Raw genomic sequence first — 16,017 nt, 5'->3', positions numbered from 1 at the left:
AAAAGAAGCAGAAAACCACAGTTGTAAGTTGAGAACTAGTTGCAACTGCATTTTTTCAGCACTGTTGTAACTTTGAATAATTGCAAAACAGATGAATGTTAAGTGCAGACTAGCTGTAGCAACATACCGTATTTTTCAAAGTATAAGACGCACCAAGATTTTGAAGAGGCAAAATCTTTTTAAAAAAGTTTTTGCACTCTGCAGACCTCCCAAGAATGGCTTGTTTTTCACGAAAACGGGCCCGTTTTTTGTCCAAAAAAAAAGGGGAATGAATAGCTTTTGGGAGGCTTGTAGAGTGCTTCTGGGAGTTGCGGGCCCCCCCAAAAACGAGCAAAGAATTGACTGTTTTTCGTTCATTTTTGCCCTTGTCAGGTACTGCTTCATTTAATAATCAGGAAAGAAACCACTCAACTCCATTCTTGAAATTAAGTGTACTTTTACTAATTACAAACGATAAGGAGCAAAGCAAAGCTGAGTCTGGGTAATTTGGCGCGAAAGCAATAGATATCATGTATAGTTCAATCCCCTCCCCTTGGCACCCCAGTTCATAGTCCAGTAATAATTCACCCAACCGTCAGGTGGGCAATATCTTCAAAAAGCATCATCAGAGTGGAATGCTGGACAGTTAGCCTTGGCGGGAAACTCCCTTCCTCCACGTGTGCAAAGAGATGGTCAGGACAGCTTCTAGAACACTCCTCCAGCACATAATGATTCCCCTCCCAAATACCATGCCCCCCCCCTCCCCGTTTCAATGGCAGCCAAAGCAGTAGCAAAGCAGAGGCTGACAGCCCTCCCCAGCCCCCAGGAGCACTCTGGAAGCCTTCTAAAGGCTATGCATGGCCATTTTTGCAAACGGGGCAGGGTTTCGGGAAGCCAAAAATGCTTTATTCAGTGTATAAGATGCACCCAGATTTTTCACCCTCTTTTTTTGAGGGAAAAAGGTGTGTCTTATACTCTGAAAAATATGGTAATTTGTAAGGCTACACACCAGATTGAGTGGTATAAAAGTGTCCAGCATATTTTGGGGGGGGGGGGGGAATGCTCCTGGCAAAAGGAGCAGCTGCTTTAAGAAGTTGCAGATAGGCGCCATGTTTGCATCTCCTATGTGCCAAAGCATCTTTTTGACTTCGGATTTGAAACATTGCCTAACCCTAATAGTAGACTGGCTGGACAGATTGACAGAAATTAGTTGTCTTTTGGTAAAATCTGATCACTGACCTAGTTTGATGGCAGTTTTGTAATAACTCAGGCTCCCAGCCCGACCGCTTCACAGCTTTAAATAGGAGCTGCTGCAGACTGAATTGGAATCTTGTGCCCTTGAAGCATATGAATTAATGTAGTGGGGTTTGCTGCAGAACTCTCTGTATTAAAAAATGTTTTCCTGCAGCGTTGCAACTACCTCAGCATGTAAAAGTTGTGTTGCATGCAATGCATGGAGCCAGAGCTAGGAATATGTAGGACTGCCTGTTCTCTGTCCCCATTCTTCCTTTTACATTCTGAAGCCCTTTTTCTTCCAAAACAGCAGAAAGAGAGATTTTTCTAGAGTTCTGAGGTGATCACTTACATTGACCTTTTGAAATCAGATTGGTGATCTTGGGTATTGAAAGCTGCAAGTAATCACTCCCTACCTAGATTAATCTACTGGCGTTGGTGGGATGGGGGAATGAAGTCCTTGCAGAGGGAGAATGAAAAAGAATTGTTTTAGTAAATGCAAGGTTATTACTTGCATTTTAGTACTCTCATTATCTCTAATCAAATTCTCAAACATCAATCCCAGGTTTTAGTCCAAGCAACTTAAAATATGGTTGCGGTGTTCATTCTTAGTGAGATATTATGGCAAAGGTGGCTTTACTATCAGTTGTAATGGCCTGCTGTATAAGCACTAGCATAGTGCAGCATGTTGCAGTCAACTGAGATTTTTTATTATTATTTTTTATTACTAGTTTTTATATGCCGCTCAATCCCAAAGGACTCCGGGCGGCTTACAAAGAAAATATAAAAAACATAAAAACAATACAATTTAAAACAACAATCATCCCTCATAAATTCATTCTAGTCGGGGCCGGACCTCAACAGTGAGGTCAACAGCCCCAGGCCCCACGGAACAGCCAAGTTTTTACGGCTTTCCTGAAGGCCATCAGAGTGGGTATGGTCCGGATTTCCAGGGGGAGCTGGTTCCAAAGAGTCGGAGCAGCCACCGAGAAGGCTCTCCTCCGAGGGCCCGCCTGCCGATATTGTTTGGCCGACGGTACCCGAAGGAGGCCCAATCTATGGGATCTTACTGGTCGCTGGGAGGTATGTGTCAGCAGGCGGTCTCGAAGGTATTCGGGCCCTAAGCCATGTAGGGCTTTAAAGGTGATAACCAACACCTTGAATTGAGTCCGGAGACCAATAGGTAGCCAGTGCAGCTCACGGAGGATAGGTGTAACGTGGGTGTATCTCGGCACACCCAATAATCACCCGCGCGGCCGCATTCTGAACTAACTGAGATATGATAGTGTTGTGCGATTTATATTGAACTTCAACTGCTGTTTTGAAAGAAGCATGGTGAATTTTTAGGTCAAATGCTACCACCCAACCAAAGAAATTACAGAAATATATCTCAAAAAGCCTTTGCCTATTAAAACGTCAGAGGAGAGCAGATGATAATCCCTGACTGCTTTAAGACTTCATCAAGATTCCCCATTCTCAATTGGCATAAGTAAAGGTTGCTTTCCCTTTGATCCCTTCTATATCAGTTTTACTTTACTTTCAATTTTGTGGGCTTAAAATTAAAAAAAAAACCAGTGTATTTTCCCCCCCACTCAAAGGTTTATGACTTTGATTATCCTTGGAAATTTATTGGTAACATACAGTTAATTGTTTTATTATTATTATTTTTTGTTAAAGGTTGATCCAATGTGAAAATGAGGTTGGAAAACTCATGTTTTTGACAGAGATCCCAGAACTGTTACTGGAGGAACATAATGAATCCAGACAGAGTCATGTTCTGCAGGAAGCATCGGAGCCACAGTTTGTAGACGGGAGCCCAGGACTTAAGTCCGTGCTATCTACTAGCCGAAACCTGAGCAGCAACTCTGATACAGGAGATAAGCCAATGGTGACATTCAAAGAAAACATTAAGCCGCGAGAAATAAACAGAGAGCCAGGCCGAAACTATCTGACCAAGGAAATAGGAAGGGAAAGAAGAGATTATAGCAAAGGAATAACAGCCAATAAAAATGATGGAAAGAAGGACGTCAACAACAAAAGGAAGAATGAGATTAAGAAATGTGGCATGGACAAGGGTCAAGAAACAGGGAAGCAGAACGTAGCAGTACAGGTATGACGCTTTACATGTTATCACACCTCTGAATGTTTTCATGCTGCCACTTAATTTTGTTGCAATGTTATAAAGTTGCCTGAAGCTACCTTCAAGCTTTTAGAGCAGTGTTTCTCAACCTTGGCAACTTGAAGATGTCTGGACTTCAAGTCCCAGAATTCCCCAGCCAGCATTCGCATTCGCTGGCTGGGGAATTCTGTGACTTGAAGTCCAGACATCTTCAAGTTGCCAAGGTTGAGAAACACTGTTTTAGAGGATGCAGCAGAGTGAGACAACTATAACAGGCAAATGGAGCTGGAGCTTCCATACCTTCACTTCGCTCCTTCTTCCACACCTTCGTTTTCCTTACTAGTGGCTCTTATGGAATAGTGGCTTATGTTTCTCTTCTTATTTTCCTTTCCCTCCTTTGTCGACCTGTTAGTTCTGTTCTTCTAGGGTAGCCCTCTTTGGGATCTTATGACTCACCTTCCTAATTAGAGTATGTCCAGTTTACTCTTTACTTACCGTAGTAGAGTGGGACTCACTCACTCACTCACTCACTCACTCACTCACTCACTCACTCGTGGCTGCCTTCTCATTCAGGTGTTCAGGATGCCATACATAGCATTCTCCCTCTTAGCAACAGCCCTGTGATATAGATAGGCTGGGAGAGAGTGACTCACCCAGGTCACACTTTGGAGCTTCAGACTGGACTTGAACCTCAAAACTCCATAATGCTAGTGCCACCTCTTAATTACTACATGACACTATCAATTAGCAATAGCAATAGCAGTTAGACTTATACACCGCTTCATAGGGCTTTCAGCCCTCTCTAAGCGGTTTACAGAGTCAGCATATTGCCCCCAACAACAATCCGGGTCCTCATTTTACCCACCTCGGAAGGATGGAAGGCTGAGTCAACCCTGATCCGGTGAGATTTGAACCGCCGAACTGCAGTCAGCTGAAGTAGCCTGCAGTGCTGCATTTAACCACTGCGCCACCTCGGCTCTTAATCACAGGGTTTAAATAAGCTTAATAATACCATTACGTTTTCTGAAAGTAAGCATTCTAATGTTTTTTTTTAAAGTGCAAAGAGTTATTTGCTAGCATTTGATGTAATATTATAGCAAATGTTTGCCAATTTCTAGTCATTGGGAACTGCGCTAAGTGAATCTGATTTGGGATACAGGCTGTTCTAGCATAAAATGAATTCAGTACAAAGATCTTCTTGATTAGATTCTTAAGTCGAAGAATGTTCTGTATTAATACACAATTCAGGGGGACAGATTGTACCTGATAAATTTTCAGAACACACTATTTTGCTATTTGTTCAAATTTACCTAGAGATTCATATTTTTGGGGGGTTGAACTATTGTTCTTTCAAGAGCTTTCCCTTATAAGCTGTTGCTTCTAAATAAAGTATAAAGTTATCTCACAATGGGTATTATTTATTGTGCTTTCTTTTTCTCTAAATTTCAGCTTTTTTCATTATATAGGTTTATTATTAACGTATTCATTTTTTCTGGAATAAGTGTGTTAGTGTGTTAGCACATCTATGGTATATGAATTGCTGTAACTTTGAAGCTGCAACTGAAATTGAATAAAATAAAGCTGACATTGATATAAAGAAATAAGGACCAGGCTCCAATTTCATTAAAACCTACATCTTATACTTTTGTGCCTGTAAAAACTTAAAATGTCTGCTTTATAATTCAGAATTTAAAATGTCTGCTTTAAAATTCAGAACTTAGAACTTAAAATGTCTGCTTTATAATTCAGAATTAAAAACTTAAAATGTCTGCTTTAAAAATCAGAACTTAGAACCTAAAATGACTGCTTTAAAATTCAGAACTTAAAATGTCTGCTTTATAATTCAGAATTTAAAATGTCTGCTTTAAAATTCAGAACTTAAAACTTAAAATGTCTGCTTTAAAATTCAGAACTTAGAACTTAAAATGTCTGCTTTAAAATTCAGAACTTAGAACTTAAAATGGTAGTTTTGGAAACAGGGTTTCTAGACAGGGATATCTAGTATCATAAGTCCGGTAGCCCGGGTAAGTATTAAAATATCTCAAGTAATTTGTTTATCAACGTTTATATTGTAATATTCCAATGTGCATTTTAGAACCCTTGGCCCAACTGCTGGGAGTTCTTACCAGTCTCTCTATTAAGTTTCTTTTGAAGCTATGACTTTGAGTTCCACCTAGAAAGTATGAAGCCGAAGACAGGTTTGGGCTACCTCCTCTAGTCCACTGTGGAGATAATGGCTCCCCTAAATTCCAAACATGATCTTCGGTCTGAGCTCTTTTCTGAAAAAGCTGGTAGTTTTTGTTTTTAACCTTGTGAGTCAGAGGAAAATAGTACATGATCAGTCTAAAACGTTCTGAGAACTGCAAATGTGGAGCTGTGTTCCTGTAGAACAAATCCCTGGAAAGAATTGATATGTCTTAGTAACTAACTTTTTAATTTTTACATTCTTGAGAAGGCATGGACAAGTGAACAAAGGCAAACATTTAAAATTATTGCTTTTACTGGCTTATCCCTTTAGGTAAAATCCCAGACCGAGTTGAGGAAGACTCCAGTGTCTGAAGTCAGAAAAACACCAGTAACTCAGTCTCCAAACCAGGCCAGCAACTCCCAGTTCATCCCCATCCATCACCCAGGAGCTTTCCCTCCTCTTCCTAGCCGGCCAGGTAAAAAAATGCTATTTATCTAAACTAATCTTGGTATAAACTGATGGAACAGACAATTAGTGTCTTCCTAATATACTTACCTCTCTTAATTCAAAGGAGTTAAGGGGCAAAAGGCAGAGGATGGACGTATATGTGTGTGTATGTGATTAAGCACTGTAAATGCATTGTTAAATGGAATGTTCACATTATTTCTCGAAAGTAGGCATAATCATGAAATGTGTAACTTTACATGGCATTTACCAGACACCAGTCTTTCCCCATTGTCTTTTCTGCCAAGACGCAGCAGGAGAAGCCTTCTTGCTTTTATTTCATAGTTTATATACGTGTGTGTGTGTGTGTTTACACACCCACATCCATAACCCAGGGTACGCGACAAGGAAGAAAACATACAGATCTTTTCAAACATAAAGGTAGATTTTGAAATAGAAAACATAATAAATGCAAAGCATCCCTGTATTGCTAGAACTAATTTATTTGTGTGATAACATTTTTTTAAAGAAGCCTATAGTCCTCTGAAAGTCACAGTGAAGCATCCCCTAGGATGTTGCTGGAAGAAAATTCTAGGAATTTTCTAGGAAAATTCTAGGAAATTGAGGGTGCTCTTGCAGGCTTATGGCACAAACTTCTTCCCGCAAACATTTCTTCAGCACAGACAAATAGACTGAATTAATCCATTCGTATAATTGAATGCTGGCAGATAGGAGAGCTTTGCTTTACAAAGATTCTCTTTAGCTAGTAGGATCTGAAAGGTAAAGAGATGACCGGTCATAATCTGCCTCAGTGGTTAATCTTGAAGAGGAGGCAGGCAGCATAATCCGATGTTTTCAGTTCTTAAAAACGTGTGTTTTCTTTCTTTCAAGGCTTCCCACCTCCTGCCTACGTGATTCCTCCTCCTGTGGCTTTCTCCATGAGCTCAGGATACACTTTCCCAGGTGGAGTTTCCGTCCCGGGAACCTTTCTTCAGCCTGCAGCTCATTCACCTGCAGGAAATCAGGTGCAAGCTGGGAAGCAGTCCCACATTCCTTACAGCCAGCAGCGGCCCTCTGGACCAGGCCCAATGAACCAGGGACCTCAACAGACTCCCTCCCCTTCTCAGCAGCCCCTTGCATCCATACCAGCTCAGGCCACGACCCCGTCTGCAAGCCAGCTGCAGGTCCAGGCTCTCGCGCAGCAGCAGCAACAGCAGCAGCAGCAGTCCCCGACAAAGGCATTAGGGAAGAGTCCTCCGCACCACTCTGGATTCCAGCAGGTGAGACTCCGCTAACTTTGAGAGACCGAGAGTGGGTTAGCGCTCCAAACCTTTATACGTTTTGTACTCACATAACCGTGACCCGACAAATGCGCGCATGACAAAAGCGCACCGAGAAAACCACGGCGCTAAAACCGCGATGTCATCAACGTGCCGACAACAGCGCGCCGGCAACTTTGCGCCGACAGAAGCGCGAGTTAGGGTTAGGGTTACAGTGCGCTTCTGTCGGCGCGCTTCAACGCTCATTCGTCGGCGCGCTCTAGAACTCGCGGTTTTGTCACCGCGGTTTAGTCAGGCGCGCTTTTGTCGTTCGCCCTTTTGTCGGTGAACCTCACATAACACAGTACAAATAATGCAAAGACTCCAACATAGATTGCAATACTGGTCTTTCTGTAAATGTTATGAAGGCAAATACAATCACTAAAGGAGAAAAGGGATTCACAAGGTAATGGGAAAGAGAGAAGATAAAATATGGCGCTAGGAAACAAACTAGGAATGCAGTTGAAAGTTAAGAACAGAGGAATATCAGAATGGACATTTATTAATGCCTCTTTTTCTAGGCGAGAGGAATCAGAATAGTTCAGATTATGTGTTTTAAAACCTTTCCTACTGCTGCTTCTCAAGTACGGCATGACCAGCCTTATCAATGATGAATCGGTATTATTGAAAGATTGATTAATTTGAAGGATTACAACTTAATATGCACTGTTGTACTTGCAGAGCTGCAGCGTTGCGTCTTGATTGAAAGATGACAAAATTATTAACCGACGAATCTTAAAACGTCGAAATGCTAGGCTTGTAGTCTGTCTCTGCTAAAAGTTTCTTTTGCTTTTCTCTGCTTGTGAGGTCTGAAAAACTTTAATCTCAAAACCGTAAACTGTGGAAGTTCGCTCTGTAGAATTGAATGTGCAGTTCCGCCTAACATGCTGGCATTGAACATATTTTTATAATAAGGTAAATACAGCATGCAGGGTATGCGCAAAGAGCAAAAGAGGTTGTTTTTTTTTTTGTTATCCTATACTGCTTGAGATATTCAACCCTGTTATTTAATTGTGAGTCAGAACATACTTGGCATCCATATCACACTCAGTTTGTTCTGCGGTTATTTGCTGGATCCTAAAACCAATCTCTTATCCAGAGGATCTGTATTACTGATGTCAGGCCTGCAATTATATTCCTTTTAGAATTTTGGCCTGCCACACTTTCTCTTATTTCATTATGCTGTTTCTTTAGTATAGTTGATGGGAGGGGGGAATAGAAAGGAGTAGGATTGTGGAATGTATTGTTTTCATTCTTTACTAGAAGCCAAGGTCATCCTTTGTCTCCGTACTTTGACACCTGACCGGAAACAGCTGGGTGTGGATGCCAGCGTGGAAGAAGACGATTGGACCGTGTGATGGATTGTGGGTGTGGGGACAAGATCATGAACTTTTAACTGGGTGGGATTCTGATGTCATTTCCAGTATTGGGATTCCATAGCATAATGCCAAGATCTCTGCTCTATTAAATTGGAATATTAAGGATCGTTTTGCCTTTGACTCTGATTTAATTCTACATGATACTTGGAACACTGACAGCTGAATGCTGGCATCTTTATTCTTAGTATCCCCAGGGAGACTCCTCCAAGCAGCTCTGGAACCCCTCTCAGGTTCAAGGCCCACTGGGGAAGATGATGCCTGTGAAGCAGCCGTACTATCTCCAGGGCCAGGATCCCGTGAAACTCTTCGAACACTCCTTGCAGCCTCCCCTTCTGCAACAGCAGCAGCCTCTGGAGAAGAAAATGAAGCCTTTCCCCATGGAGCCATATAACCAGAACCCCTCAGAGGTCAAGATGCCAGAATTTTACTGGGACTCCTATGGGATGGCTGATAACCGTGTTGTGATGGCACAACAACAAGCCAACCTGGACCGCAGAGGGAAACGTCAGCAAGGAGTCTTCCGCCCGGAGCAGGACACAATGCCGAGGATGGGTTTTGAGGTAAACTAAGAGTTGACCATAGGATATAGGCAGTAGCTTCCTTTCTGATGACCGGATGTGTAGGCCAGTCATGTCTTCCTGCAGTGTTTGCTTGGATGAATCTGTCTTTCTGGCTCAATGGTTCCACAGTCCTTCTGTTTATTTATTAAGAGCCGAGGTGGCGCAGTGGTTAGGGTGCAGTACTGCAGGCCACTACAGCTGACTGCTAGCTGCAGTTCGGCGGTTCAAATCTCATCGGCTCAAAGGTTGACTCAGCCTTCCATCCTTCCGAGGTGGGTGAAATGAGGACCCAGACTGTGGGGGGTGATATGCTGACTCTGTAAACCGCTTAGAGAGGGCTGAAAGCCCTATGAAGCGGTATATAAGTCTAACTGCTATTGCTATTGCTATTATTTATTTTATTTATTTTATTAAATATATTTATATGCCGCCCAATTACGAAGGACTCCGGGCGGCTTACAAAAAATAAGAAAAAAAAAAACACATAACGAGAAAAGAAACAGTTTAAAAACAACAGACACCCCTCATACATTCATTCTAATCGGGGCTGGACCTCAACAATGAGGTCAACAGCCCCAGGCCTGCCGGAACAGCCAGGTTTTTACAGCTTTCCTGAAGGCCATGAGAGTGGGTATGGTCCGGATCTCCGGGGGTAGCTGGTTCCAGAGAGTCGGAACAGCCACAGAGAAGGCTCTCCTCCGGGGCACCGCCAGCCGACACTGTCTGGCTGACGGCATCTGAAGGAGGCCCAATCTGTGGGATCTTACTGGCCGCTGGGAGGTATGTGTCAGCAGGCGGTCTCGAAGGTATCCTGGCCCTAAGCCATGTAGGGCTTTAAAGGTGATAACCAACACCTTGAATTGAGTCCGGAGACCAATTGGTAGCCAGTGCAGCTCACGGAGGACAAGTGTAACGTGGGTGTACCTCGGCGCACCCAATATCGCTCGCGCGGCCGCATTCTGAACTAACTGCAGTCTCCGAACGCTTTTCAAGGGTAGCCCCATGTAGAGCACGTTGCAATAATATGTTCTTATAAAGAGTTAACTGGCAGAGTGTTCATGAAACCAGAATAAACCCCGGTTGTTTTTGTTTTAAGCTCAAAACGATCTCACTTAGAATACTTCTCTGGAATATTTCAGGCACACCGTGTTCCAGTCAAGCAAATATAATGTTTCTCGTATTCTGTTGTTCGTAATTATTCCCCTGCATGAAGGCACAATACATAACAGAAACCAAACCCATCAGGATAATTTCAGAACAATAAAATCAGTTCAGAACACAAACAAATACGTTAAAATGATTTAGGATAGGATATGTACGTAATGGTATGTGGGAATGATCTTGGGAGGCAGGGTGAAGAGAGACAGTCAAGGGAACAGTCAGAAGAAAGGTAACTTAGCTCCCTGTAGAAATGGGGGCGTTTCCAGTGGCTCAGAAGAGACCCTCCCTAGTTTCTTGGCTGTAAAGCAATAGGGGGTGGAAGGTACTTTCAGACATGCAAGATTCTGTTTACTTAACTTACAATAAAGTAGAATTACCAGGGATGTAGTGGCTAAGACGCTGAGCTTGTCGATCAAAAGGTCGACACTTTAAATCCCTAATGTCACGTAACGGAGTGAGCTCCCATTACTTGTCCCAGCTTCTGCCAACCTAGCAGTTCGAAAGCACATTAAAAAATGCAAGTAGAAAAATAGGGACCACCTTTGGTGGGAAGGTAACAGTGTTCCGTGCGCCTTTGGCATTTAGTCATGCCAGCCACATGACCACGGAGACGTCTTTGGACAGCGCTGGCTCTTCGGCTTTGAAACGGAGATGAGCATCGCCCCCTAGAGTTGGGAACGACTAGCACAGGTGTGTGCGAGGGGAACTTTTACCTTTTAAAGTAGAATTAGTTTATCTGTCCAATGTTCCCTGTCTGGTCTGCCTCATCGGGCTGACAATATACTATACTTCCATGATAATACAGGTAATCCTCGACTTACGACCACAATTGAGCCCAAAATTTCTGTCGCTAAGTGAGACATTTGTTAAGTGAGTTTTGCCCCGCTTTATGACCTTTCTTGCCACGGCCGTTAAGTGAATCACTGCAGTTGATAAGTGAGTCACACAGTTGAATCCAGCTGCCCCATTGACTTTGCTTGTCAGAAGGTTGCAGAAGGGGGGAGATCACATGACCAATAGGACCACAGCCATGGTCATAAGTATGAACCAGTTGATCACATGAGCATGGGGGCGCTACAAAGGTCATAAGTATGAAAAACTGTCATAATTCACTTTGAACAGCCACTTAATGAAGTGCTGTAAATCGAGGACTACCCGCATCTGTTAACTAAATAAAAGTGGAATGGAACAATCGGACTCTATAGTCGTAATCAAATGATATATAATGATGCAAAAGGCTGTGTGGTTTCCACAAAGCTAAAGGGAGTTTAGTGGAATCTTTTAGGCACACAAACTTGGAGATTATAATCCTGCACTGAATATCCAAAATAAGGTTTTACTGAAAGGATGTCAGGATTGTATTAAGAAATAAGGCCAGGCAGATATTGAGGGGTTTGTGATGAAAGGATCCTAAACAAGGGCACCAGTAGTATGTTCTGGACTCTGGTTTAGGTGCCCAGAGGAGCTTACTAATTATCAGAGCCGAGGTGGCGCAGTGGTTAGGGTGCAGTACTGCAGGCCTCTTCAACTGACTGCTATCTGCAGTTCGGTGGTTCAAATCTCACCGGCTCAAGGTTGACTCAGCCTTCCATCCTTCCGAGGTGGGTGAAATGAGGACCCAGACTGTGGGGGCGATATGCTGACTCTGTAAACCGCTTAGAGAGGGCTGAAAGCCCTATGAAGCGGTATATAAGTCTAACTGCTATTGCTATTGCTATCAGTTAGCAAACAGGAAACATCAATAGGTTTACTTCTGCACGGTCTACCAGCAACAGCAATAATACACTTTTGTGCTGTTAGTTTGTGACTTTTCCTAAATACACATGCATGTGTTTATACATTTGGCAACACTCCTCTAAAAGTCATACGTAAGTGTTCTGACCCCCCTCGTCCCACACCAACACACACTCTGAGCCAAAGATAAGTTACGGCATTTAATTAACAGAAAAACAGGTCCTTGGCAGCAATCCAGCACAGATAAGCCCTGGTAGCAATCCAGCCTGCCAAGCTTACAATAATGTCCTCCGACATTAGTTCCTGCGTTGACTTCTGCAAAAGGGGCGTGTGCACAAGCAGTCCTTTTATAGTCTGGAGAGGAGCCTAATGACCACCAGCTGAGTGCAATTACCTCCTGTAATTGTGTAATTGTTCCTTACGCCTATTAGCTCTCCGGTGCCGGGCATCTAGGAACAACTCCCTTGGCTCCTCCCCACTGCTGACGTCCGGCTCACTCTCCCTTGTCTCCTCCCCACTGGTCCAAGGCTCAGGCGCCTCCTGGTGGCCAACCAGCCTCTCTGCGCCCTGCTCGGAGTCGGAACCCTGTCCAGGGTCCTCCAAAGCCGACTCATAGAGCCCCTCACTGTCGGAGTCTGGTGGCAGCTCCAACGGCTCCTGCTGGGCCACAACACATAAGTATCGAGCTGTTACACAGTTCCCTTTTAGTTAGCAACATTATGCAAAGAAGAGAAAGTAAAGTAACCACAAATACACACTATTTTCCCCACTCTCTTTTGTTCTTTAAACTCAACTTACTTTTGAGGACCTTATCCATTCTATCCTGCCAGAAAACTCTTGGTTTTTTCCCCTTCCTTTTGACCTACTCACTTTTCATATATTTGTCCTGCCATTCCGTCCTCATTCATTCTCATTGTCACCAAGCAAGTTCAATTTGCGTCTTTCTCCTGGTCTTTTACTTTTATACTCAACACTCATTAATTTAGCGTCCTTTCAGACAACACTCACCCACACTGTGCCTTCTACATTCAGTGTTGATGTTCCTGCTAACATACCCAAGTCTTTACTTTCATAGAAAAAAAAGTGGTCTAAAGAAGCGCTCTGAACCATTTCTGCTTCTTTTCGACAAATATTAATTGCTTTTGACAGAAACCTGCTGAGGTGGGTAGCTATAGAAATCAAATAAATAAATGCTTAGTAGCTCTCTACTTGCATTTACGTACCTTGACATTTCTACATCCATTCTCACCTCTCACGTGCATTCAGTAGTACCCATAAATCAGCTTATTTGCTCTAGTTTTTTTTGCCATTTAAATATAACTTGACATTTTTCACTCATGTTTTTCCTGTGAGATTTGAATATTTGGTACATTAACATTCAGATCTATACTCCTCAATTCTCAGCAAGCCATTAGTGTTCTCTTCTAAAGCATTGCATATAAAAGTACGCATGTATCCACATCCTTAATCCACATACCTCTCATGGCGCATTTCTTATACATTTATATCCATAACTGTTCTGACCCCCTCCTCTGTCCAATAACGAAAGCCGAAACAAGCTTAATTAGAATGTCCTTTAATAGCAAGACCAGAATCTCAATGGCCGAAAGCCAAGCAAACAAACAGATAAGGATCTTGGCAGCAAGTCCGACAAACCTTGGCAGCAATTCAGACAAACCTTGGCAGCAATCCAGCCTGCCAAGTTAGTTACGTTCTCTTTAGTCAATGCGTTGGCTTCTGCAAAAGGGGTGTGTCACAAGCAGTCTTTTTTATAGTCTGGAGAGGAGCCTCATGACCACCAGCTGAGGGCAATCACCTCCTGTAACTGCGTAATTGTTTCTGACACCCGAGGAGCTCTTCGATGGCGTGCATCCAGGAACAACTCACTGCTGGTTTCTGGATCACTCTCCCTTGTCTCCTCCCCACTGGTCAGGTGCCCCCTGGTGGCCAACCAGTCTCTCTGCGCCCTGCTCGGAGTTGGAGTAGGTTCCAACAATTTTTGAAACCCACCACTGATACATACATACATACATACATATATACATACATACATAAAATTAATAATTATCATGAAAGTGAAAAATACAAAGATGAGGGGAAGATAAAAATGGCCACCTCTAGAAAGGAGCCACCGGAGCAAGGTTCTGGAAGCCCAGGCCTGGCAATATAGCCTTGTCTTGAGGACTTGTCAAAGGGATGGAGCTAATCTAATTTCAGAGGGATATTATTGAGAACAGTGCGTGCAGGAAAATAATCAAGGCACAAAATCACTTCTTAAAAAAGTAATTAACTGCAGCAGTCCATCAAAGTCATATTAAGACAACATTCCTAAGTATATAACTATGTTTTTCCTGACAGAGATATCCACACAAGCCTACAGGTGGTAGCCCTGATAAGAGATAATAAACCTAATACTATTTAAGCTCCTTATTCCTATATAATTTCACCTTTTTTAAAAAAAAAATAAAAGCAAGGAGCAAATTGCTTCCTGTTAGTAGTTGCAAATATGTTAAAGTTTTATATATTTTTTCTGCATTCCTGTGATGGTGTGCTAGAAATATTATAAAAGAATATCATAAAGATCTATAATTTATGTTTCAGATTTACTTCTGTTTATTTAGATTAATTTCAATAACCTTAAGACTTGATTTTATCCCAGCTGTAACAGTTTTGAAATATTTGTCCTAGGATACTATATATTTCAGGCATGAAACTACATTGTTGTTGGGAATAGGTGAAAAAGGCAGATCGTGTTTTCTAGACCAAGAGGGAAGCTGTGATGTTCAAGATCAAAAAAAGGACTTCGTTTTGCTCAAAAGTAGCATTCTGAAAACTTTCTACCAATTTCCAGTGATTTTTTTTTTAAAGTCCCAATTTCTATGTTATAGAAGGTTCTCAAAATATGAGTTGTATCCCTTGGGAATTTGCAAGCAATATAGAGGGAACCACAAATATTTTAGAAGTGCATGGAAAGTAGGAATATCCTAAACTTTCTTCCAGCTTTTCCTGGGCAAGCCTAAGGTGGATTTTCCTAGAAAAAAAACAGGGAAAAACTTGCCCCAAGCTTTGAGAGTGTTTCTACTTTGCATGTGGCAATCATAAGGACACTCAATACCTCCTTCCACTTTGAGTGACCTGCAACAAGATAAGGAAGGAATAATAAAGCTAAGAGTATGTTTTTATTTTTGAGAGATAGTTAAATCTTAGATCTAGTCATCTGCAAAATACATCAGTTTTATATATCATTTGTTTATGTTGCATTATTCATGACATGGGCTGTAAAAATTAGTTTATTGTTTGGGGGGGATCATAGTTATTGCCTTATTTGAGAATTCTGCCTTATCAGAGCCGAGGTGGCGCAGTGGTTAAATGCAGCACTGCAGGCTACTTCAGCTGACTGCAGTTCTGCAGTTCGGCTGTTCAAATCTCACCGGCTCAAGGTTGACTCAGCCTTCCATCCTTCCGAGGTGGGTAAAATGAGGACCGGATTGTTGTTGGGGGCAATATGCTGACTCTGTAAACCGCTTAGAGAGGGCTGAAAGCCCCATGAAGCGGTATATAAGGCTAACTGCTATTGCTATTGTATATATGCCTAGATTTTCCAGTTTTGATCAATAAGGTGGTATAAATATATCTTGCATTATGGGCAAAATTACTGTCTACGCTTTACAGAACTACTAAGATACTGGATAAAGAACATATGTATTTACTTTGCACACACTTGCAAAGTCAGGGACTACATTTTCCTCCAATGTCAATCCCGATGTTTGGTTTATCTATACATTCAAACATGAAGGGAAGGGAAGAGATTCCTCCTAAAGCACAAAACGGTGGCAGAAGATGACATCACTGCTTTTCTCCCTTGAATCTTGTCATCTTCTCCTTGAGCGTGACCCGTCAA

The 16,017-nt window shown here is 42.3% G+C and overlaps 1 protein-coding gene across 2 annotated transcripts in view; it reads left to right on the top strand.

Annotated features, from left to right (window-relative positions):
• Positions 1–16,017, top strand: part of SMG7 (SMG7 nonsense mediated mRNA decay factor) — a 71,395-nt gene that overhangs the window by 43,058 nt on the left and 12,320 nt on the right. For both annotated transcript variants that reach the window (XM_032226421.1, XM_032226420.1), the window contains exons 14-17: positions 2,890–3,322; positions 5,850–5,994; positions 6,855–7,243; positions 8,847–9,221. In XM_032226421.1, the coding sequence (XP_032082312.1) occupies positions 2,890–3,322; positions 5,850–5,994; positions 6,855–7,243; positions 8,847–9,221 (1,342 nt within the window). The remainder of the gene's footprint in view (positions 1–2,889; positions 3,323–5,849; positions 5,995–6,854; positions 7,244–8,846; positions 9,222–16,017) is intronic.

Source organism: Thamnophis elegans, chromosome 11 (genome assembly GCF_009769535.1).
Source record: "Thamnophis elegans isolate rThaEle1 chromosome 11, rThaEle1.pri, whole genome shotgun sequence".
Lineage (NCBI taxonomy): Eukaryota > Metazoa > Chordata > Lepidosauria > Squamata > Colubridae > Thamnophis > Thamnophis elegans.
Note: the sequence above shows the minus strand (reverse complement) of the source record. Positions and strands in the feature narration are given on the sequence as shown.